General features: G+C 42.7%; 1 protein-coding gene across 12 annotated transcripts in view; it reads right to left on the reverse strand.

Annotated features, from left to right (window-relative positions):
• Positions 1-23,045, reverse strand: part of MPHOSPH9 (M-phase phosphoprotein 9) — a 92,408-nt gene that overhangs the window by 18,376 nt on the left and 50,987 nt on the right. For 11 of the 12 annotated variants that reach the window (XM_054528406.1, XM_063712287.1, XM_054528408.2 and 8 more), the window contains 3 exons: positions 11,116-11,163; positions 9,874-9,938; positions 6,629-6,730 (listed from right to left, as the gene is read on the reverse strand). In XM_054528406.1, the coding sequence (XP_054384381.1) occupies positions 6,629-6,730; positions 9,874-9,938; positions 11,116-11,163 (215 nt within the window). The remainder of the gene's footprint in view (positions 1-6,628; positions 6,731-9,873; positions 9,939-11,115; positions 11,164-23,045) is intronic. The other variant, XM_054528407.2, reaches the window with a different exon arrangement.

Genomic DNA, 23,045 nt, shown 5'->3' on the forward strand with positions numbered 1-23,045 from the left:
GCTAAAGTGCAGTGGTATGATCATGGCTCAGTACAGCCTTGACCCCTCAGGCTCAAGTGATTCTCCCACCTCAGCCTCCCGAGCAGCTGGGACTACAGGCGCGTACCACCAACCACCACACCCAGCATTTTTTTTTTTAAGACAGAGTCTTGCTCTGTTACCCAGGCTGGAGTGTAGTGGCTTGATGTCGGCTCACTGCAAGCTCCGCCTCTCAGGCTCAAACCATTCTCCTGCCTCAGCCCTGTGAGTAGCTGGGATTACAGCTGCGTGCCACCATGCCTGGCTAATTTTTTTGTATTTTTAGTAGAGACGGGGTTTCACCATGTTGGTAAGGCTGGTCTCAAACTCCTGACCTCATGACCCACCTGCCTCAGCCCACCAAAGTGCTGGGATTACAGGCGTGAGCCACTGCGTCCAGCCGCTAACTTTTTATATTTTTTGTAGAGATAGGGTTTTGCCATGTTGCCCAGGCTGGTCTTGAACTCCGGGGCTCAAGCAATTTCCCCACCTTGGCCTCCCAAAATGCTGAAATTGTACACGTGAGCCACCACACCTGGCCTTTAATGCTTTCTCTGTTCAATGTTATGTTTGAAATTTATTTGTGTTAGTACATATAAGCTCTATTCATTTTAATCATTTACCCATAGTATGAATATATTTGTCCTTTCTCCCGGCACTGGAAATATGGTTTTTAATATGCAGCCTTTCGACAATGCTAAAATTAACACGTGTGAAAATTCCTCTAAGGCAAACATCTTAACATGGAACTATGGGATTTGGTGCACATCTTCAACCTCTCTGGATGTTGCCAAATCACTCTCCAGACAAGCTGTATCAACTGTCAATCATTACTTTGAGAGTTCCTGTTTCTCCATATCTTTGCCAAACGTTAAAGTGATTCAATTTTAAGTCTAACCTGTCCGATGGTGTGAATTGTATCTTATTGTTTTAATGTGCATTTTCATGACAATTAACATGTTCTCATTTTTATTAGCCATCAGGGATCTGTGCGCTGCTTGTTATATTCTTTTACCATTTTTTGTTGAGAAAGTTATCTTTTTCTTATTGATTTGTAAGAGTTCTTTCATCTTCTGGATACTTTTCCTTTATTCATTCCTGTTCACTTTAAAAATATAGAATATCAGCCGGGGCCACGTACAGTGGCTCATGCCTGTAATCCTAGCACTTTGGGAAGCCGAGGTGGGCGGATCATTTGAGGTCAGGAGTTCGAGACCAGCCTGGCCAACAAGGTAAAACCCCGTCTCTACTAAAAATACAAAAAATTAGCAGGCATGGTGGCGCGTGCCTGTAGTACCAGCTACTTGGAAGGCTGAGGTAGGAGAATCGTTTGAACTCAGGAGGCGAAGGTTGCAGTGAGCCAAGATTGTGCCATTGCACTCCAGCCTGGGTGACAGAGCAAGACTTTGTCTCAAAAATAAAATATCAGCCAGGAACTGTGGCTCACGCCTATAATCCCAGCACTTTGGGAGGCTGAGGTGGGCGGATCACTTGAGGTCAGGAGTTTGAGACCAGCCTAGCCGACAAGGCAAAACCCCATCTCTACTAAAAATACAAAAATTAACCAGGCATGGCAGTGGGCACCTGTAATCCCAGCTATTTGGGAGGCTGAGGCAGGAGAATCGCTTGAACATGGGAAGCAGAGGTTACAGTGAGCTGAGATTGTGGCACTGCACTCCAGCCTGGGTGACAGAGCAAGACTCCATCTCAAAACAAACCAACAAAAAATATATATTATATATATATCTCAAGCACACCTAGACATACAGGTAATACTCATGCCAACCATCCAGCTTTATAAATCTTGGTTATATATTCTTTAAATTAAGAGTAGAACACTATAAAGACAACTAAAGCCCCTGTGCACCTCTCCAATCTCATTCGTTCCCTCCCAAAAGCAACCATTTATACTAAATTTGTGTTCAGCATTCCCATGCATGTTTTCATACTTTTACTACATTTGCATTAACCCATAAGAAATACAAAATTGCTTCACATGCTAAAGTCAATATAAATAGTATCCTATTTCTTCTGCAACTAGTTTTTTGTTGTTCCATATTATGTCCTTAAGATTAATCCACGTTGACCATCTACCTGAGGATCAGCAAATTCTCTCTGTAAAGGGCCAGATAGTAAACACTTGAAGTTTTACGGGCCAGTGTCTGTTGCAACTACTCCACTTTGCTGTTGCACAAAAGCTGCCGTAGATGATATGTAAGTGAATAAGCTTGTATTCCATGAAAATTTTATTTGTGGACACTAAAATTTGAATGTTATACAATTTTCTTTCTTTTTTTTTTTTTGAGACATACTCTCGCTTTCTCACCCAGGCTGGAATGCGGTGGCGCAATCCTGGCTCACTGGAACCTCCGCCTTCCAGGTTCAAGCGATTCTCCTGCCTCAGCCTCCTGAGTAACTGGGACTGTATACAGGCACGTGCCACCATACCCGGCTAATTTTTGTATTTTTAATAGAGATGGGGTTTTGCCATGTTGGCCAGGCTGGTCTTGAACTCCTGACCTCAGGTGATCCACCCACCTTGGCCTCCCAAAATGCTGGGATTACAGGTGTGGGCCACCACGCCCAGTTCGTCATACAATTTTCATGTGTCATGAAATATTCTTTTTTCCCAAATATGTAAGAATGTAGAAACCATTCTTTACTCAGGAGTCTCACAAAAACAGGTAGTTCAGCCAGATGTGGCCCCACAGGCTGGGGTCTGCCAACTCGGGCTCTGCCACCTGCACTGTCATGATGCAGTGTCATGCTTGAGTGTATGACAGTATTTTCCATATTTCAGCTGTTAGACTTTCAGGTTTTCATTCACTATTTTTTTTTTTGAGACAGAGCAGTGCTCTGTCACCCAGGCTGGAGTGCAGTGGTGAGATCTCGGCTCACTGCAACCTCCGCCTCCCAGGTTCAAGAGATTCCTCAGCCTCCCGAGTAGCTGGGATTACAGGCCTGCACCACTACGCCTGGCTTATTTTTGTATTTTTAGTAGAGATGGAGTTTTGCCATGTTGGCCAGGCTGGTCTCGAACTCCTGACCTCAAGTGATCCACCTGCCTTGGCCTCCCAAAGTGCTGGGATTAAAGGCGTGAGCCACCACACCCCGCCTGCATTCACTCAAGTACACTCTGTGCTTCTACTGCTATCACTCTATCCAGACTGTTAACTAAGCATTAGCCTCCAGCTTGCAAAGACCTTGCAGTCTTCACCTTGATCTCTCAAGCAGCAATGTGAGATTATGACATATGCTATACATCAGTTTCCATTCACAATTCCTGACTCATAACTTTCATAGCCCTTGTTGCAGTCAACAGAATCTCTAACCTTCTCCTGTCTTCCTTTTACCTTACCAGGGTAGGACTCTAATCTGATTATGGGTCATAAGACTCTCACTCGAATCAGAGAGGGTCCTGCCTCATCCTCTGGAGGAAGGAATGCTGCACAAAGAGGCCAAGAAGGATCTGAACAGACAGGCCTTGCTGGGTTTAGATCACATCCTTTCTGTCCAATCACATTTCAACACAGTTGTCCAAGCTTCAATTAGGCCTATCCAATGAAGCCTCCATAAAATGCCCAAGAGGACAGGGCTCCAGAGCTTCTGGAGAGCTGAACAAGAGCTCATCCACGCACTGAGGGGGCGTCACACCCCAGCTCTACTGGGAAAGAAACTCCTGGACTGGAGATCCTTCCAGACCTTACTCTGTATCTCGTCAACTGGCTGTTTATTTGTATCCTTTAAAATATCATCTGTAATAAATTGGTAAACATGTTTTTCTGGGTTCTATAAGCCACTCTGGCAAATTAATCAAACCCAAAGAGAGGGCTGTGGGAAACTCAACTTGAAGCCAGTTGGTTAGACATTGTGGAGGCCTGGACTTGCAAATGGTGTCTGAAACGGGAATGGTCTTGGGGACTGAGCCCTCAGCTTACGGTATCTGACCCTATCTCTGGGTAGACAGTATCAGAGATGAATGGGAGGCTACCCAGCTAGGTCCCATGAAGAACTGATTGCTCACTTGCTGGTGAGGAGAAATGTCATACATTCTGGGTCACAAAAGTCTTCTGAGTCTATTGTTGTTGTGCTGGTGTGAGTGCACAGGGAAAACACAGGTTGGGTTTTGCACTCAATACTGGTGGCTGCTTGTTTTCCTCTAGCTTTTTGGCAGCACTTTCTTGGGTTCCTTTGCCAGCTCTCTCTAGCCAACACCAGTGTCAAGAGTTCTTGCCCCAGGCCTACGTCTCACTAAACACACTCAGTTTGCATCCATTCTACAACTTTACACACCATCTAGAAAGAGACGACTCCAATTTTTTTTTTTTTTTTTGAGACGGAGTCTTGCTCAGTTGCCCAGGCTGGAGTGCAGGAGCGCGATCTTGGCTCACTGCAAGCTCCGCCTCCCGGGTTCATGCCATTCTCCTGCCTCAGTCTCCCGAGTAGCTGGGACTACAGGCGCCCGCCACCACGCCCGGCTAATTTTTTGTATTTTTAGTAGAGACGGGGCTTCACCGTGTTAGCCAGAATGGTCTTGATCTCCTGACCTCGTGATCCACCCACCTCGGCCTCCCAAAGTGCTGGGATTACAGGCATGAGCCACCACACCTGGCATGACTCCAAAATTTATCACCCCATCCTAAAACCTTATTTTTGAGCTCCAAACTCATTTATAATTGCCTATTTGATTTCCACTTAGAATTGATATGAATCTCAAACAAAAATATTCAAGATGGAAATTCTGATCTCTTCCCTAAGTTCAACACATGAACTAGGTACCTTTAGTTGTTTGAGACAGAAACCAAGGAATTATTCCAACACCTTCCTTTCTTACCTTGCCATCCAATTCACAACCATATCCTATAGATCCTACCTCTAGAATCTCTCCCGAAGAGTCTCTATTGTCTATTTCTGTGACCACCACCTAGCTAACACCATCTCTCTCCTAGCACTGCACCAGCCTAACTATTCTTTCCTTCTCCATCTTCTCATGGCAGGTACATTAATAAAAATTAGATAACATCATTTTACCACATAAAAACCTTCAAAGGCTTCCCAATGGACTTAGGGCAAGATCCAACTCTTTTTTTTTTTCCGAGACGGAGTCTTGCTCTGTGTCTCCCAGGCTGGAGTGCAGTGGCGCGATCTCGGCTCACTGCAAGCTCTGCCTCCTGGGTTCACGCCATCCTCCTGCTTCAGCCTCCTGAGTAGTTGGGACTACAGGCGCCAGCCACCGTGCCCAGCTAATTTTTTTTGTATTTTTTAGTAGAGACGGGGTTTCATCGTGTTAGCCAGGATGGTCTCGATCTCCTGACCTTGTGATCTGCCCACCTTGGCCTCCCAAACTGCTGGGATTACAGGCGTGAGCCACCGCGCCCAGCCAAGATCCAACTCTTAATCACGGCTTAGAAAGCTATAAATGGTCAATCTCTGATTTCATCTAGGGCAACTTTGCCTCTTGCTGGAAATATTCAGGCCACACTAACCTCCCTTAGGCTCTTCAAATATGCTAAGCTCTTTCCTACCTGAGAACTTAGCAAGGCAATTTCTCTGCATGGACCACCTCCCAGACACCCCACCCTGCTTATCCGTCACCCCACACCTCCTGCTCCAGCAACTCTATGCACAGGTGACTCCTCTGCTTATGAGCCTCCTCTAAAGAAAGGCCTTCCCTGGTCCCCAACCCAAAGCTCTCTCTTTTTTCTCTCTCAAATGTTCAATGTTACTTACATCTTTTCTTTGGGAAAAAAAAAAAAAAAAAAAGAATTTGCTATGTTCTACTAAGATTAATTAACAAAGACCTAGAAAAAGCTTCTCTTAAAATTTATTTTATTTTATAGAGATGGGCTCTCGCCACGTTGCCCAGACTGGTCTCAAACTCCTGGGCTCTAGCGATCCTCCCTCCTTGGCTTTCCAAAATGCTGGAATTACAGACATGAACCACTGTGCCCGGCCCTAGAAAAAGCTCCTCATTTGACAATTACAACTTGGGTCACAAATTACAATTTAAAATCATTTTTCTAATAAATGTCATTATAAAGTTATTATTTACTTATTAATATTCTTTATTTACACCAAAATCATAATAAAAGCCAGTTCTAATATAAAAATAATGAATTCTGTAAGGATATCACCAAGACAATGCTGAGATTATAGCCAAGCTAATTCTGAAAGAACTAAAAAAACTAGAAAGAAAACCCATACAACCTAATGAAGATCCATCTTCATAGTTCCTTCCATTAACATAGGAATAAAATGTCTGAAATTTTAGGGCTAAAAGACCTTTTGAGATGTTCTAGCCCCTTGTCCTTATTTTTACAGATAAGAAAAATGAATTCCAAAAAAGGTAAGTGACTTGCCTAAGGTCACACAGCTGGGCAAAGAACAAAATACATTCCAAGGATCCCAATTTGATCCTACTATATTTCCTCATTATAGCAAATGCCTCTGCATAAGAGGGTTTACAATGTTCAGTAATTAATCTAACACATTTAAGTTCTGTAATGACATTTAACCCGGACTTTCTTATGATTTAAACAGATGAGTTTCTCATCTTCATAAAAGCATGCACCTATTTCTAGCTTTACAGAGAGTAAACGAAATAACTTACTTGGCACGCGAGGGTCTCACGTGAATTCTAGAATTATGACGAAGGCTTAACATATTTTCATGTTCTACTTGCTTGACCTGAGCTTCAAGTTTTGAAATCATTCTAATTCAAAAGCAATAAAGATAAATTAAGTACATTTCAACAAATGTAAAATACAGCTCAACCACAGTTTATTTAACAGACCCTCCTAAAAAATGGGTGGTAAAAGAGTTGCAAGTCCATGGACGGGAATGGTGGCTCACCCCTGTAATCCCAGCACTTTGGGAAGCGGAGGCAGGTGGATCACAAGGTCAAGACATGGAGAACATCCTGGTCAATATGGTGAAACCCCGTCTCTACTAAAAATACAAAAATTAGCTGGGCATGGTGGTGTGCACCTGTAGTCCCAGCTACTCGGGGGGCTGAGGCAGGAGAATCACTTGAACCCGGGAGGTGGAGGTTGCAGTGAGCCGAGATAGCGCCAGCCTGGCGACAGAGTGAGACTCTGTCTCAAAAAAAGAAGAGTTGCAAGTCCATAAACCTTTTTCATAGTAAAACATCGCCATTATTTAAAAAGCTAAATAAGCCAGGTGCAGTGGCTCACGCCTGTAATCCCAGCACTTTGGGAGGCCGAGGTGGGTGGATCATCTGATGTCAGGAGTTCGAGACCAGCCTGGCCAGCATGGTGAAACCCCCATCTCTACTAAAAATACAAAAATCAGCCAGGTGTGGTGGCATGAGCCTGTAATCCCAGCTACTCAAGAGACTGAGGCAGGAGAATAGGCTTGAACCCGGGAGATGGAGGTTGCAGTGAGCCGTTATCATGCCACTTTACTCCAGCCTGGGCAGCAGAGCAAGACTTTGTCTCAAAAAAAAATAAAAGCTAAACAAAAATCAGTCAATATAAATAGAAAAACAGAAAAACAAATACATTAAAACTCTACAAAGCAACATTTCCCATACAACTGAATAAAAAGAGAACAAATGGACTTAATATTGCAAGTTATATAAATTTGACTACAGATCAAAACATAACATTTATAAATAAAAATAAAATTGTCAAATAAACTGCATTCTAATGTGTTTAATCCTAATATGTATATAACCATGCATACAATAGGTAACACTTTCACAAACGAGGAAGCAGGCTTAACTTCCAAAAATAGAACTTTTACAAAAAAAATTTCAAAAAAAAAAAACCTTTCTAATTTTTAAAAGAGGCCAAGGCTAAAATATTGCAAACAACCTATAGGTATTTCATCTGATTTGTGCTATGTTCAAAATAAAAGCCTATTTTCAAGTTTACCAACAGGAAATAACTACTCTGGCCAACTGACTATCTTAAAGATATCCTGGCATTCATGCTGTTCTTTTTTCCCCCCTTTAAGAGATGAGGTCTCGCTCCGTCACCCAGGCTGGAGTGCACTAGCATGATCATTGCTTGCTGCAGCCTCAAACCCCTGTGCTTAAGAGATGCTCCTGCCTCAGTCTCCCAAGCAGCTGGGAGTACAGGTGCACACCGCCATTCCTGGCTTGTTCTTTTAAGCTCTGTGTATGACTTCATCTTATCTTTCAAACTCGAATTTTTACCTACTTTGATGCAAGGAAGGTTTGAGAAATAATAGCCCTAACAAGAAATAATAGCCCTAACAAGACTGATGTTTTCTAACAATCTGATAAGAAAGCTATCACTAGAACTGAATGAATCACAGAAGAGAGGCAGATGAGAAACCTAGACAGCATTTCTGTTCTTCTCTATGAGAACTCCTTAAGACTGCAGTAAAATGTCTAAATAAGGGACATTACTTATATCCAAATACAAACGTAAAATTTGCTCTTGAACTAGTTTAAATATTTCTCTTTTCTGTCTTTCATTTTTTTTGGGGGGGCGGGGACAGTCTTGCTCTGTCACCCAGGCTGGAGTGCAGCGGCATGATCTCGGCTCACTGAAACCTCCATCCCCAGAGTTCAAGCGATTCTCCTGCCTCACCCTCCTGAGTAGCAGGGATTACAGGTATGCACCACCATGCCCAGCTAATTTTTGTATTTTTAGTAGAGACAGGGTTTTGCCATGTTAGCCAGGCTGGTCTTAAACTCCTGACCTCAGGTAATCTTCCTACCTCAGCCTCCCAAAGTGCTGAGATTACAGGCGTGAGCCACTGCACGCAGCCCAGTTTGGATATTTCTAATCATTTGCAATGGATATCATTTACGATTCTGTCCCTACCTAATTAAACAAATCAGATCATTAATACAGTCTCCAACCAGGTCTTTCTGAAAGTAGATGACCATAATTTTGGTGTTAATGCTGTTTTCTTTTTGAAGCACAAAAAATAATTCTGTGAACTAGGCTGCTTCTGAAAGTTCTTTCCAGTGGTTAAGTATCATTTGGATTTTAACCTATGCTGAGAAAATACATAATGTTTGGGAAAATATCCACCTCTGTGGCACAACCACCAATACATTTTAATTACTTAAAACATCTTGTTTGAAGCCAGGTGCAGTAGCGCATGCCTGTAATCCCAGCACTTTTTGTGGATGAGGCGAGAGGATCACTTGAGGTCGAGATTTGAGACCAGCCAGGGCAATGTAGCAAGATCCTACTTCTAAAAAAAGTTCTTAAAAATCAGCCAGGCTTGCCGGGCTCCGTGGCTTATGCCTGTAATCCCAGCACTTTGGCAAGTCAAGGTAGGTGGATCACTTGAGGTCAGGAGTTCAAGACCAGCCTGGCCAACATGGCGAAACCCTGTCTCTACCAAAAATACAAAAAATTAGCTGGGTGTGGTGGTGCACTCCTGTAGTCCCAGCTACTCGGGAGGCTGAGGCAGGAGAATTGCTTGAATCCAAGAGGAGGAGGTTGCAGTAAGCCAAGATTGTGCCACTGCACTCCAGCCTGGGTGACAGAGTAAGACTCTGTATCAACAACAACAACAACAAAAAATCAGCCAGGCATGATGATGAGCGCCTGTAGTCCCAACTATTCAAGAAGCCAAGGCAGGAAGATTGCTTGAGCCCAGGAATTCACAGCCAACCTAGGCAACATAGTGAGACCCTGTTTCTTTAAAAAAAAAAATAAAAAAGAGAGAGAGAAGAAATCTTGTTTGGCTAAAATGAAATGTATGTCCATGTCAAGGGAAAATTAAGACAAAACTAGTTCTCAAACTGCTTAAAAATCCTCAAGAAAAACTTCTTTCTCTTCATGTTCAATACAGACACATAAAAGAACAAATGAGGTATGTGTACATTAGTAAGTTCATACATTTTACCTTTTCAAATCAGAAATCTGAGTATATGCATCAAGCAATTTGTTCTCAGTTGTATTTAATGCATCCTATGGAAATAAAGGAGAAATTCAGATAACTGAAGAGGAATATTCAGATGTATTATTTTAAAATGCATAAAGGAAAATGAATCTAAGGGTAAACCAACTAGCTACAAACCATACTCAGCAAGTATGGCATCAACCATACATCCAGGACCAACAGTTCAAGGAAAACAAATGAGAGCAAAGCACCAGCCTACACAAGTCCCTCTGTGTAAGTCCCCTGGGTGACAGATACAGCCCTTTATACTTTGCTTAATTAGAAACGAATCAGTGTTAAAATAACTTGACTAAAACCTCAGAAGGATGGTAAAACAAATATTTTCAATGAGATTTAGATATCATGGGATCTGCTCCCGAACCCTCAGAATGGTTTGGCAGCCAAGCTATGCAGGCCTTTTTGCTGAGCTTCAATAACCACAACCCTCCATTCTATGCAACAGAAATACTTGGGCCCCACTTACACCATCGTCAAAGGGTTTTACTGAATGCAAATATGTAGTCTCCAAACAGAGCTTTCAAAAAGAATTCAAACATAATTGATAAACTCAACCCTACCAAAAGCTAATGCAGTGAAAATCAAAGCTTGATATTTAATCAGTATTAAATGGCTAGGTGCAGTGGCTCATGACCGTAATCCCAGCACTCAGGGAGGCTGACACGGGTGGAACACTTGAGGTCAGGAAATGGAGACCAGCCTGGCCAACATGGTGAAATCCCGTCTCTACTAAAAATATAAAAATTAGCTGGGCGTGGGGGCGCACACCTGTAATCCCAGCTACTCAGGAGGCTAAGGCAGAAGAATCTCTTGAACCCAGGAGGCAGAGGTTGTGGTGAGCCAAGATCGCACCATTGCACTCCAACCTGGGTGTCACAAAACAAACAAACAGTATTAAATAATAATTTGCATCTGTATGGTACCTTATACTCTTTTGAACAATTTCATTTCAAATGCAAGAGCCATTCAATAAATATTTGTTAGATTAATGAATCTAACAAACTTGTGAGTTAAATGGGGCAGGTATTTGAAAATAAGGATACTGAAACAGGATAAGCAAGGTTCCAGTTCCAACAGCTACGGAGGTTCAGGAAGGGGTTCAAGGAGGAGAAGAGTCAGATCCCTTGATTCCCAATCCAATGTTTCTGCCTCTGCATGAAATCTAGAACATGAACCATTACCCCTTACCTTTACTCTCCTGTGTTCTTTTCCAAGGGACTCATACTCTCCTAAAAGCTACAAGGAAAAACAAAAAAAATTACACCACAAAATTAAACGTTATTCTATCAACTGAGGTACAGTCTACAAAATAACTGCCTATAGCCTTCAAAAATGCCAATGTCATGAAAGAGAAAGGTCAATAGAGAACTGGTGATTCAGTGTAAAGGGAAAGGGACAATTCTCAATTTCTGGAATGGTTTCTGTGCATTTGATATTATTTCAAAATAAATAAAGCTGGATGCGGTGGCTCACACCCATAATCCCAACACTTTGGGAGGCTGAGGACAGAGGATCACTTGAGGCTAGGAGCTGGAGACCAGCCTAGGGAACAGAGCGAGACCTCATCTCTTCAAAAACAAAAACAAAAACAAAACAAAAGCTGGGCTCGGTGGCTCATGCCTGTAATCCTAGCACTTTGGGAGGCTGAGGTGGAAGGACTGCTTGAGCCTGAAAGCTCAAGAGTTCAAAGCTACAGTGAGCTATGATCGTGCCACTGCACTCTAACCTGGGGGACAAAGAGAGACCCCTGTCTTAAAAAAAAATAGCTGAACATGGGGATATATGCTTATAGACTCAGGAGGCTCACTTGAGCCTGGGAGGTTGAGACTGCAGTGAGGCTTGCAGTGAGATTGCACCACTGCACTCTAGCCTGGGCCACAGAGTGAGACCCTGTCTCAAAATAAAATATCAATACCATGTAAGTATTTTAAAAGACTAAAATTTGCATTGCTCTTTTTGGAACTACTACTTTTTTTTTTTAGATGGAGTCTTGCTCTGTCGCCAGGCTGGAGTACAACCTCTGCCTCCTGGGTTCAAGCAATTCTCCTGCCTCAGCCTCCCGAGTAGCTGGGACTACAGGGGCACACCACCATGCCCGGCTAATTTTTGTATTTTTAGTAAAGACGGGGTTTCACCACCTTGGCCAGGATGGTCTCGATCTCTTGACCTCATGATCCACCAGCCTCAGCCTCCCAAAGTGCTAGGATTACAGGCATGAGCCACCATGCCCAGTGTTTTTTTTTGTGTTTTGTTTTGTTTTGTTTTGTTTTGATGGAGTCTTGCTCCATCACCCAGGTTGAAGTGCAGTGGCACATTTTCAGCTCACTGCAACCTCTGCCTCCCAGGTTCAAGCAATTCTCCTGCCTCAGTCTCCCGAGTAGCTGGGATCACAGGCGTGTGCCACCATGCTCAGCTAATTTTTGTATTTTTAGTAGAGATGGCGTCTCATCATGTTGGTCAGGCTTGTCTCAAACTCCTGACCTCAAGTGATCCACATACCTTGGCCTCCCAAAGTGCTGGGATTATAGGCATAAGCCACCATGCCTGGCCTATTGTATATTACTTTTTGCTAAGTTAGTTCTACACAGTAAAAGCACAATGCCAAAGTCTTTATTTAAAATACATATATATGTGAGGCTGGGCATGGTGGCTCATGCCTGTAATCCCAGCACTGTGGGAGGCCAAGGTGGGTGGATCACTTGAGGTCAGGAGTTCGAGACCAGCCTGGCCAACATAGCGAAACCTTGTCTCTACTAAAAATACAAAAAAATTAGCTGGGTGTGGTGGCGTGTGCCTGTAATCCTGCCTACTTCGGTGGCTGAGGTTGGAGAATTGCTTGAACCCAGGAGGCGTAGGTTGTAGTGAGCCTAGAGGGCACCACTGCTCTCCAGCCTGGGTGACAGAGTGACACCTTGTCTCAAAAATAAATAAATAAGAGTCTGGGCCACGGTGGCTGATGCCTGTAATCCCAGCACTTTGGGAGGCCGAGGCAGGTGGATCACTTGAGGTCAGGAGTTCAAGACCAGCCTGGCCAATATAGTGAAACTCCATCTCTACCAAAAATATTTTTAAAAATAAAAATAAATAAATATAAGAACACATATGTGAGATTTCTGGTTAAAGATGACAAATTAATAATAGAATTTTCTTCTCTTCACCCTGAGAGTCCACTAAACTAACAATGAAGAAATTAAAGAGAAAACAAAAGAGGTGACAGTAACAGGTGAGAGATTTCAATAAAGTCTTAGAAAATCGAAAAGAAACAAAGTGCTGGCCGGGCGTGGTGGCTCACACCTGTAATCTCAGCACTCTGGGAGGCCGAGGCAGATGGATCACCTGAGATCAGGAGTTCAAGACCAGCCTGGCCAACATAGCAAAACCCCATCTCTACTAAAAATACAAAAATTAGCTGGGTGTGGTGGCACATGCCTGTAGTCCCAGCTACTCGGGAGGCTGAGGCAGGTAAATTGCTTGAACTTGGGAGGCAGAGGTTGCAGTGAACCGAGATGGTGCCACTGCACCCCAGCCAAGGTGACAGAGCGAGACTCTGTCTCAAAAAAAAAAAAAAAAAAGAAAGAAAGAAAGAAAGAAACTGCCTTAGCAGGGTGGAGGTGGATACAACCCCATGTGCCTGAATCCGGAAATGCTGATGAAAAGTAGGCTGATGTCAGCATAACTGTGAGAGGTTCCCACCTTGAAACCCAGGTTTAGAGATGGACAGGGTTGAGGCACAGGGCTGACCACAGAGAACTGGTTGAAATTCCTTAAGTAGTCAGAGCCCAGGACACATCCCATACAGCAGTAGACTGTTCAGCCAGGTGGCAGGACAGCAGGAGAAAATGAATGGGGAGAAAAATGGAACTTTGGAAATCCAAGGATAATAGTGGAGTGAGAGGCAGAGGATAAAGAGAAAACGACAAAGTAAAAGACTTCAAAAACACCCAGGGCAGGTCACACCTATAATCCTAGCACTTTGAGAGGCCGAGGAAGTTTACTTGAGCCCAGGAGTTGGAGACCAGCCTGCGCAATATAGCAAGACCCCATCTCTACAAAAAATTTAAAAATTAGCCAGGCCTGGTGGCATGTGCCTGTAGTCCCAGCTGCTGGGGAAGCTGAGGCAGGAAGATTCCTCGAGCCCAGGGGTTTGAAGATGCAGTGAGCTATGATCACGCCACTGCACTCCAGTCTCGGTGACAAGGTGAGACCTGTCTCTAAATAAATATTTTTTATTTTTAAAAGGTGACCTCCCCCTCCTCCACTGCCAGAGTCTGACTGATAGGTCCCAGGCAAGAGACTGTAAGACCTGTCTTTACGAAAACTGAACAACCCCAGAAAAAAAAACTTCTAAACATTCACATCTGGAGGTCCCCTAACAAAATGGCTGGTACATGACTCTACAATCGCCTGAAAATGAAGGCTACCACGAACTAAGTCCCATCCATACACTTAGAGTCTTTCAATAGCTTTTTATACTGCTTCGCTTTTATTTAATTTTTTTTTTTTTTTTGAGATGGAGTCTTGATCTGTCGCCCAGGCTGGAGTGCAGTGGCACAATCTCTACTCACTGCAAGCTCCGCCTCCCGGGTTCATGCCATTCTCCTGCCTCAGTCCCCTGAGTAGCTGGGACTACAGGCATCCGCCACCACGCCTGGCTAATTTTTTTGTATTTTTAGTAGAGACGGGGTTTCACCGTGTTAGCCAAGATGGTCTCCATCTCCTGACCTTGTGATCCACCCGCCTCGGCCTCCCAAAGTGCCAGGATTACAGGCATGAGCCACCGCGCCCGGCCTATTTAATTTAATTTTTATCTTTTGAGACAGAGTCTCAATCTGTCACCCAGGCTGGAGTGCAGTGGTATGATCTCAACTCACTGCAACCTCCACCTCTTGGGTTCAAGCAATTCTCATGCTTCTGCCTCCTGAGTAGCTGGGATTATAGATGTGCACCACCACGCCCAGCTAATTTTTGTAGTTTTAGTAGAGACAAGGTTTCACCATGTTGGCCAGGCTGGTCTCAAATTCCTGGCCTCAAGTGATCCACCCGTCTTGGCCTCCCAAAGCACTGAGATTATAGGCATGAGCTGCCACACCCAGCCTAGTGCCTCTTAAATGTGAGCCTGCAAAAGAACCAACACTTGGAAAAAGACATTAAATATGAAAGATACTTCAAATCAAAACAAAAGGTTAACTCAGAATAATGAAAACTACAGAAACAGTCCAATGGAAGCCATAATATTCTCAAAGAAATAACAACAGTAGATTCAAAACAGAAATAGAAAGCTATTAAAAATGATCAATCAGAAAAAGAGTTGTTAGAAACTAAAAATATATATATAGTTACAAAATTTCAGCATACCAAGGATAAAAAGATGATCCTAAAAAACTTCCAGAAAGAGAAAAAAAGAACCACATTAGAAAGGAATGAGAAACATGATTATTAAATGCAATGTGGGCCAGGCACATTGGCTCATGCCTGTAATCCCAGCACTTTGGGAGGCCAGTGTGGGAATATCGCTTGAGCTCAGGAGTTGGAGACCAGCAAGGGCAACATAGTGAGATCTCATCTCTACAAAAAAATAAAATTAGCCAGGCATGATAGCCTGTAATGCCTGTAGTCTCAGCTGTCGGAGAGGGTGAGGTAAGAGGATCACTTGAGCCCTGGAGGTTGAGGCTGCAGTGAGCTATGAATATGCCTACTGTACTCCAGCCTGGGTGACAGAGTGAGACCCTGTCTCAAAAAAATAATAACAATAAATGCAATATGTGATCCTTGATTGGATTCTGGATTAAAAAGCAAAAAACAATACATCTATAAAGGATATTATTTAGACAACTGGCAACATTTGAATATAGACAGAATGTATTTACATATTAGTATTATATCAGTGTTAAATTTCCTGAGGATGAAAAGTACATTGAGATTACGCAGGAGAATATCTCTGTTCTTCAGAGATATCTATTGAGGTATTTAAGGGTAAGTTATCATAGTGTCTAATTTACTCTCAAATATAGTTCAGCAAAAGAAAAAAGTTTGTATCTCTATGAAGACAAAGCAATGCTGTAAGATACTCACAACTGGTAAATCTAGGTAAAGAATATACAAGGGTTTTCATTGTATCGTTCTTACAGTTTTTCTGCAGGCTTGAAACTTTGAAAGCCATGGGAGGGGACAGAAAGGAAAAGAACTGATCATGTCATAGGCAATAAAACAAAGCCTTCAAATCTGAAGAAAACATATACCCAGAATCACAATTAGGATCTAGATCTTCATCTTCAGCTAGGACCTAGGTCTTCATCCACCACAATTATAGATAATATGTAAAATTCAAGAAATAACAATATCGAGCCAGCCACAGGGGCTCATTCCTGTAATCCCAGCCCTTTGGGAGGCCGAGGCAGGTGGATCACTTGAGGTCAGGATTTCGAGGCCAGCCTGGCCAATATGGTGAAATCTCATCTCCACTAAAAATGCAAAAATTAGCTAGGCATGGTGGCACGCGCCTGTAACCCCAGCTACTCAGGAGGCTGAGGCAAGAGAATTGTTTGAACCCAGGAAGTGGAGGTTGCAGTGAGCCAAGATCATGCCACTGCACTCCAGCCTGGGCGACAGAACAAGACTCCATCTCAAAAATGAAAGAAAGAGGCCGGGCACGGCTTATGCCTGTAATCCCAGCACCTTGGGAGGCTGAGGCGGGCGGATCACCTGAGGTCAGGAGTCCGAGACCAGCCATGGCTAACATCGTGAAACCCTGTTTCTACCAAAAATACAAAAAACTAGCCGGGCATTGTGGCGCGTGCCTATAATGCCAGCTGCTTGGTAGTCTGAGGTAGGAGAATCACTTGAACCCAGGAGGCAGAGGCTGCAGTAGCCGAGATCACGCCATTGCACACCAGCTTGGGCAATAAGAGCGAAACTCCGTCTCAAAAAAAAAGAAAGAACGAACAATATCAGTACATTATTTAGAAATACATAAATACTAGACTATGATATACCTCGAGAAAAAAATGAACAAAGGATGTAAAAGGCCTCAATTTTTAAAAAAGAAAAATACTTGAGATTTAAACCATGTTCATGTATGGGAAGAATCAATATTTCAAGTCTCAGCTGTCTCCAAATAAATCAGTAAATTCAGTGCAATTCCAATCAAAAGCAGGGTGGCATGCTGACGGTAATATTTGTATGAAACAAAACAAAGCCAAGAATACGCAAAATAACGTTTACAAGAGCAAAAAATGAGATAAGGAAATGACACCAAAAATCAACACTTGTTATAAAATACTAATAATTTACATGATGTGGTTCCAATTCAGAGACAGACCAATGGAATAGCTCAGAGCCTCAAAGCAGATTTACATGAGAAGGAAATATAATGTACAACAGAAGTCAGAAAGGGAAGGAAAATCTATTAAAAAATGATTCTGGGACAACTGATTAATCACTGGGGGCGGGGAGGATCAAGTTAAATTCCTACTCATACTGTATATTATATAAGAGGTAATTCTGAGCTGGGCGCCATGGCTCGCACCTGTAATTCCAACACTTTGGTAGACTGAGGCAGGTAATCACCTGAGGTCAGGAGTTCAAGATCAGCCTGGCCAACATGGTGAAACTCTGTCTCTACTAAAAATACAAAAAGAATTAGCGAGGCGTGGTGGTGGGTGCCTGTAATCCCAGCTATTCAGGAGGTTGAGGCAGGAGATTGCTTGAAGCCGGGAGGCAGAGGTTGCAGTGAACCAAGATTGCACCATTGCACTCTAGCCTGGACAACAAGAGCAAGACTCCATCTCAAAAACAAACAAACAAACAAAAAACACCCAAAACTTGTGTCCCATGAAAATACCAAAAGAAGATGGATGCAATACGTATAACCATTTCCTCTCAATCACACTTGAAAAACTGAAAGGCTTGACAATACCAAGCACTGGAAATAATCTAGAAAAATAAGAATTATCATACACTACTGGCAGGAAAATAAACTGGTACAACCATTTCAGAGAGCAATTTAGCAATATCTAAAAAAGATAACAAAGCTCATATTCTGTCCCAGCCACTGCATTCAGAGAAAGAGACTGTTATAACAGGCTGTATTTCCCAGTAACAGCCACAGCATTATTTCCAGTCCCATAAGCTCTTGCAGAACCTTGCTGTGTTCCATTAAGAGATGGTATCCATTTCCCTCCCCTTGAACCTATGCAGGACTTTGGAATTGTTTAAAAAATAGAATAGAGGCCAGGCACGGTGGCTCACGCCTGTAATCCCAGCACTTTGGCAGGCTGAGGTGGGTGGATCACCTGAGGTCAGGAGATCAAGATCATCCTGGCCAAAACTGTGAAAACCCGTCTCTACTAAAATACAAAAAATTAGCCAGGCATGGTGGCGCGCACCTGTACTCCCAGCTACATGGGAGGCTGAGGCAGGGGAATCGCTTGAACCTGGGAGGCAGAGGTTGCAGTGAGCCGAGATAGCGCCACTGCACTCCTGCCTGGGCAACAAAAGTAAAACTCCTTCTCGAAAAAATAAAAAAAATAGTAAACATAAAAATAAATAATTAGCCAGGTGTGGTGGCGTATGCCTATCGTCCTAGCTACTCAGAGGGCTGAGACAGGAAGATCACTTGAGCCCAGAACTTCAAGGCTCCAGTAAGCTACAATCATGCCACTACACTCCAGCTTGAATGACAGAGCAAGACCCTGTCTCAAAAAAAAAGAATGTGGTACAAGTGATGCTGTACAGTTTCCAAGGCAAGGTCATAAAAGGCAATGTAGCTGTTGGGACGCTCTTTCAGGACTCTTGTCCTTAGTACTAAGCCATCATGTTGCAAAGAAACCCAACCTAACCACATAGAGAGGAACTGTGGCCTTAGCTGACAGCCACCATTCATGATGGAACATGCCCTTCAGAAGATTCCAGCTCCCAGTCCTTAAGTTTCTAGCTGAGGTCCTAGACACTGGAGAGCAGACAGGCTGTCCCTGTTGAGCCCAGTACAACCTCCTGAACAACAGAGTCCATGAGCAGAATATGTCAAGATTTGAGGTTATGAGTTTTGGAGCTATGGCAGCTAGAACAATACCCTAGAGGCGCTTGCACACATTGGCATAAGGAGCCACATAGAAGAAATGTTCATGGTAGCATTGCTCCTAACAGCAATGACAAACTGGCAAAAAGAAAGTGGATAAACATACTGTGGAAGAGCCACATGATGGACGACACAGGAATGAACACAAATGAAGTTGTGCTACTACTACATGTATCCAGTTAGGTAAATCTCACAAGTGAAAAGAGTTGCATAACATTAAAGACAGTATTAAGGCCGGGCACAGTGGCTCACCCCTGTAATCCCAGCACTTTGGGAGGCCGAGGTGGGCGGATCATGAGGTCAGGAGATCGAGACCATCCTGGCTAACACGGTGAAACTCCGTCTCTACTAAAAATGCAAAAAAAATTAGCCGGGTGTGGTGGTGGGCACCTGTAGTCCCAGCTACTAGGGAGGCTGAGGCAGGAGAATGGCACGAACCCGGGAGGCGGAGCTTGCAGTGAGCCGAGATGGTGCCACTGCACTCCAGCCTGGGCAACAGAGCGAGACTCCATCTCAAAACAAAAACAAAAATAAGTATTGATAGTATTTTTAAAAGTTTCAAGATACACCAAAGAAGTAACACTAAGGATACATACATATACATGTGACCCTACAAAGACAAGGGAATGATATTCACACAATTTAGATCAGTTACTCCCAGGAAGACAGAAGTGATCAGAAAAGGGTGCACAGGGGATGTCAACTGCATTTTATAGTATTTTATTTATTTATTTATTTATTTATTTTGAGATGGAGTCTCACTCTGTTGCCCAGGCTGGAGTGCAGTGGCGCTATCTCGGCTCACTGCAAGCTCCGCCTCCTGGGTTCATGCCATTCTCCTGCCTCAGCCTCCTGAGTAGCTGGGACTACAGGCACCCGCCACCACACCCAACTAATTTTTTGTATTTTTAGTAGAGACGGGGTTTCACCGTGTTAGCCAGGATGGTCTCGATCTCCTGACTCTGTGATCTGCCTGCCTCGGCCTCCCAAAGTACTGGGATTACAGGTACTTTGTAATCCCACCTCGCCCGGCCACCACGCCTGGCCAGAGTATTTTATTTCTTAAGATAGGTGGTGGATTCATACGTACGTTATATTATTCTCTATATCTTTTTATGTACCTAAGATATTTCAAATGCAAATGTTTAAATTAAAATGAATCAATAAAAGCTACATGTGTCAACATGGCAAATCTCAGAAACAATGTTGAAAGGGAAAAACCAGGTTGCGGGAGGATATATGCAATGCAATACAATTCATACATTGCTTAAGGACACATAAAACATTACTAAATATTGTTTACAAACACGGGCATATGTAGTAAAAGCAAAAAGAACTGCATGAGGATAACAGAGCACATTTAACAAAGTGGGTACCTCTAGGGTGGGGAAGAGAGGAATAGAAGACAGTGTTTCACTCTATCTAGAGAAGGCTAGAACGGTATTCGTTATATTACTCTCTATACTTTTCTGTATGCTTGAAATGTTATACATGATAAATGCAAAGTCAGTGTATCACTGGCTACATTAATACAATTTCAGCTAAAAACAACACATTCTAGCTATCCTTCCTTTGCTGCTTCATTGCTGCTCAAACATAATTGTGGTGGGTTTGTGACTAATTAGAAACAATGACATCCCAGGCCAGGTGCGGTGGCTCATGCCTGCAATCTCAGCACTTTGGGAGGCTGAGGCAGGTGGATCACTTGAGGTTGGGAGTTCGAGACCAGCCTGACCAACATGGAGAAACGCCATCTCTACCAAAAATACAAAATTAGCCGGGCGTGGTGGCACATGCCTGAAATCCCAGCTACTGAAGAGGCTGAGGCAGGAGAATCGTTTGAACCTGAGAGGCGGAGGCTGTGGTGAGCCGAGATTGCGCCATTGCACTCCAGCCTGGGCAACAAGAGTGAAACTTCGTCTCCAAAAAAAAAAAAAAAAAAATGACATCCCAGTAGCAATGAACATACTCAGTACCAGTTCAAGTGATTCTCCTGCCTCAGCATCCCGAGTAGCTGGGACTACAGGCGTGCATGACCATATCTAGCTAATGTTTTTTATTTTTAGTAGAGGTGAGGGTTTTACCATGTTGGCCAGGCTGGTCTTGAACTCCTGACCTCAGGTGATCCGCCCGCCTCGGCTGCCCAAAGTGCTGGGATCACAAGCATGAGCCATCACACTCGGCCTAGTACCAGATCTTAATGTCTAAATACCATTTCCATGAAAAGGAACCAGAACTCAACAGAAAAAATGACACTGATTCCAGGACTGGGACTTGGAAAAGTACAAGATGAGCCTGGAACATAGTGCTGTGCCAGGAAATATGGACATGCTCACAGAATGATAAAAGCATGTCAAAAGGACACGGGACCAGTCTGACATGTCTCCCACTGGCCAAACTTGGGACACCATGAGTTATCAAAATAATCATGGTAAAGAACTATAATTCACTGAGTAAAATAAGAATCCGTCCATCTTCTTTACTGATATAACAAAGTAAAGGACATGTACTTTAGTAGTAGTATCCTAGCTACTCAGGAGGCTAAGGCAGAAGGATTGCTTACTCCAGGCTGGGCAACAGAGCAAGGACCTGTCTCTAAAGGCAAATAATAAGTAAGTCAAGGAAAGAGGGAAGCTCCTTTCAGTCAAATGCAGAAGGAATACAGAATTAGAAAAACACCACAGTATGTGCTTCTTTCAGGCAAGACTCCTCAATGGAAGCTAAAACTAGGAGGTAAAAGCTTAATGAGAAAAAGGCTGGGTGCAGTGGCACATTCCTGTAATCCCTGTAATCCCCGCACTTTGAGAGGCTAAGGCAGGAGGAACGCTTGAGCCCAGGAGTTTGAGACCAGCCTGGGCAACATGGCGAAACACTGTCTCTACCAATGATACAAAAATTAGCCAAGTGTGGTGGCGTACACCTGTAATCCCAGCTACTCAGGAGGCTGAGGCAGGAGCATCACTTGAACCCGGGAGGCAGAGGTGGCAGTGAGTCAAGATCATGCCACTGCACTCCAGCGTGGGCAACCAAGCAAGACTCCATCTCAAAAAAAAAAAAAAAAAAAAAGTTAAATAATTGTCCGGGCGTAGTGGCATGCGCCTGTGGTCCTAGCAACTTTGGAAGCCAAGGTGGAAGAATCACCTGAGCCCGGGGAGGTTGAGGCTTCAGTAAGCTGTGATCGCACCACTACACTCCAGCCTGGGCAACAGAGTGAGACCCCGTCTCAAAAAAAAATAAAAATAAAAATAAAAAACAGAGAGAAAAGGAAATGTAATATGTAATTACAGTATACCACCATAGCTTAATTGTGAACAGTATTTATACAGATGTAATAAATGATATATAATTTCCATTTTAAGACACCATTGATTATATATCACACCATTATTTTACAAATTACTAAAATAAATAAATACTGCTTCAGGCCTGTAATCCCAGCACTCTGGGAGGCCGAGGCAGGCAGCTCAAGAGGTCAAGAAATCAAGACCAGCCTGGCCAGCATGGTGAAACCACGTCTCTGCTAAAAATACAAAAATTAGCTGGTGGCACGCACCTATAGTCCCAGCTACTCAGGAGGCTGAGGCAGGAGAATTGCTTGAACCTGGGAGGCAGAGGTTGCAGTGAGCCTAAATCACGCCACTGCACTCCAGCCTGGGTGACAGAGAGGGATTGTCTCTCAAAAAAAATATATATATATTATATATATATATTTTATATATATATTATATATATATTATATATATATATTTTATATATATATTATATATATATTATATATATATTATATATATTATATATATATATTTTATATATATTATATATATATTATATATATATTTTATATATATAATATATATATTATATATATATATTTTATATATATATTATATATATATTATATATATATATTATATATATAATATATATATAATATATATTATATATATATTATATATATAATATATATATTATATATATATTATATATATATATTTTATATATATATTTTATATTTATATTATATATTTTTAATATATATTAT

The sequence above is a fragment of the Pongo abelii genome, chromosome 10 (assembly GCF_028885655.2).
Source record: "Pongo abelii isolate AG06213 chromosome 10, NHGRI_mPonAbe1-v2.0_pri, whole genome shotgun sequence".
Lineage (NCBI taxonomy): Eukaryota > Metazoa > Chordata > Mammalia > Primates > Hominidae > Pongo > Pongo abelii.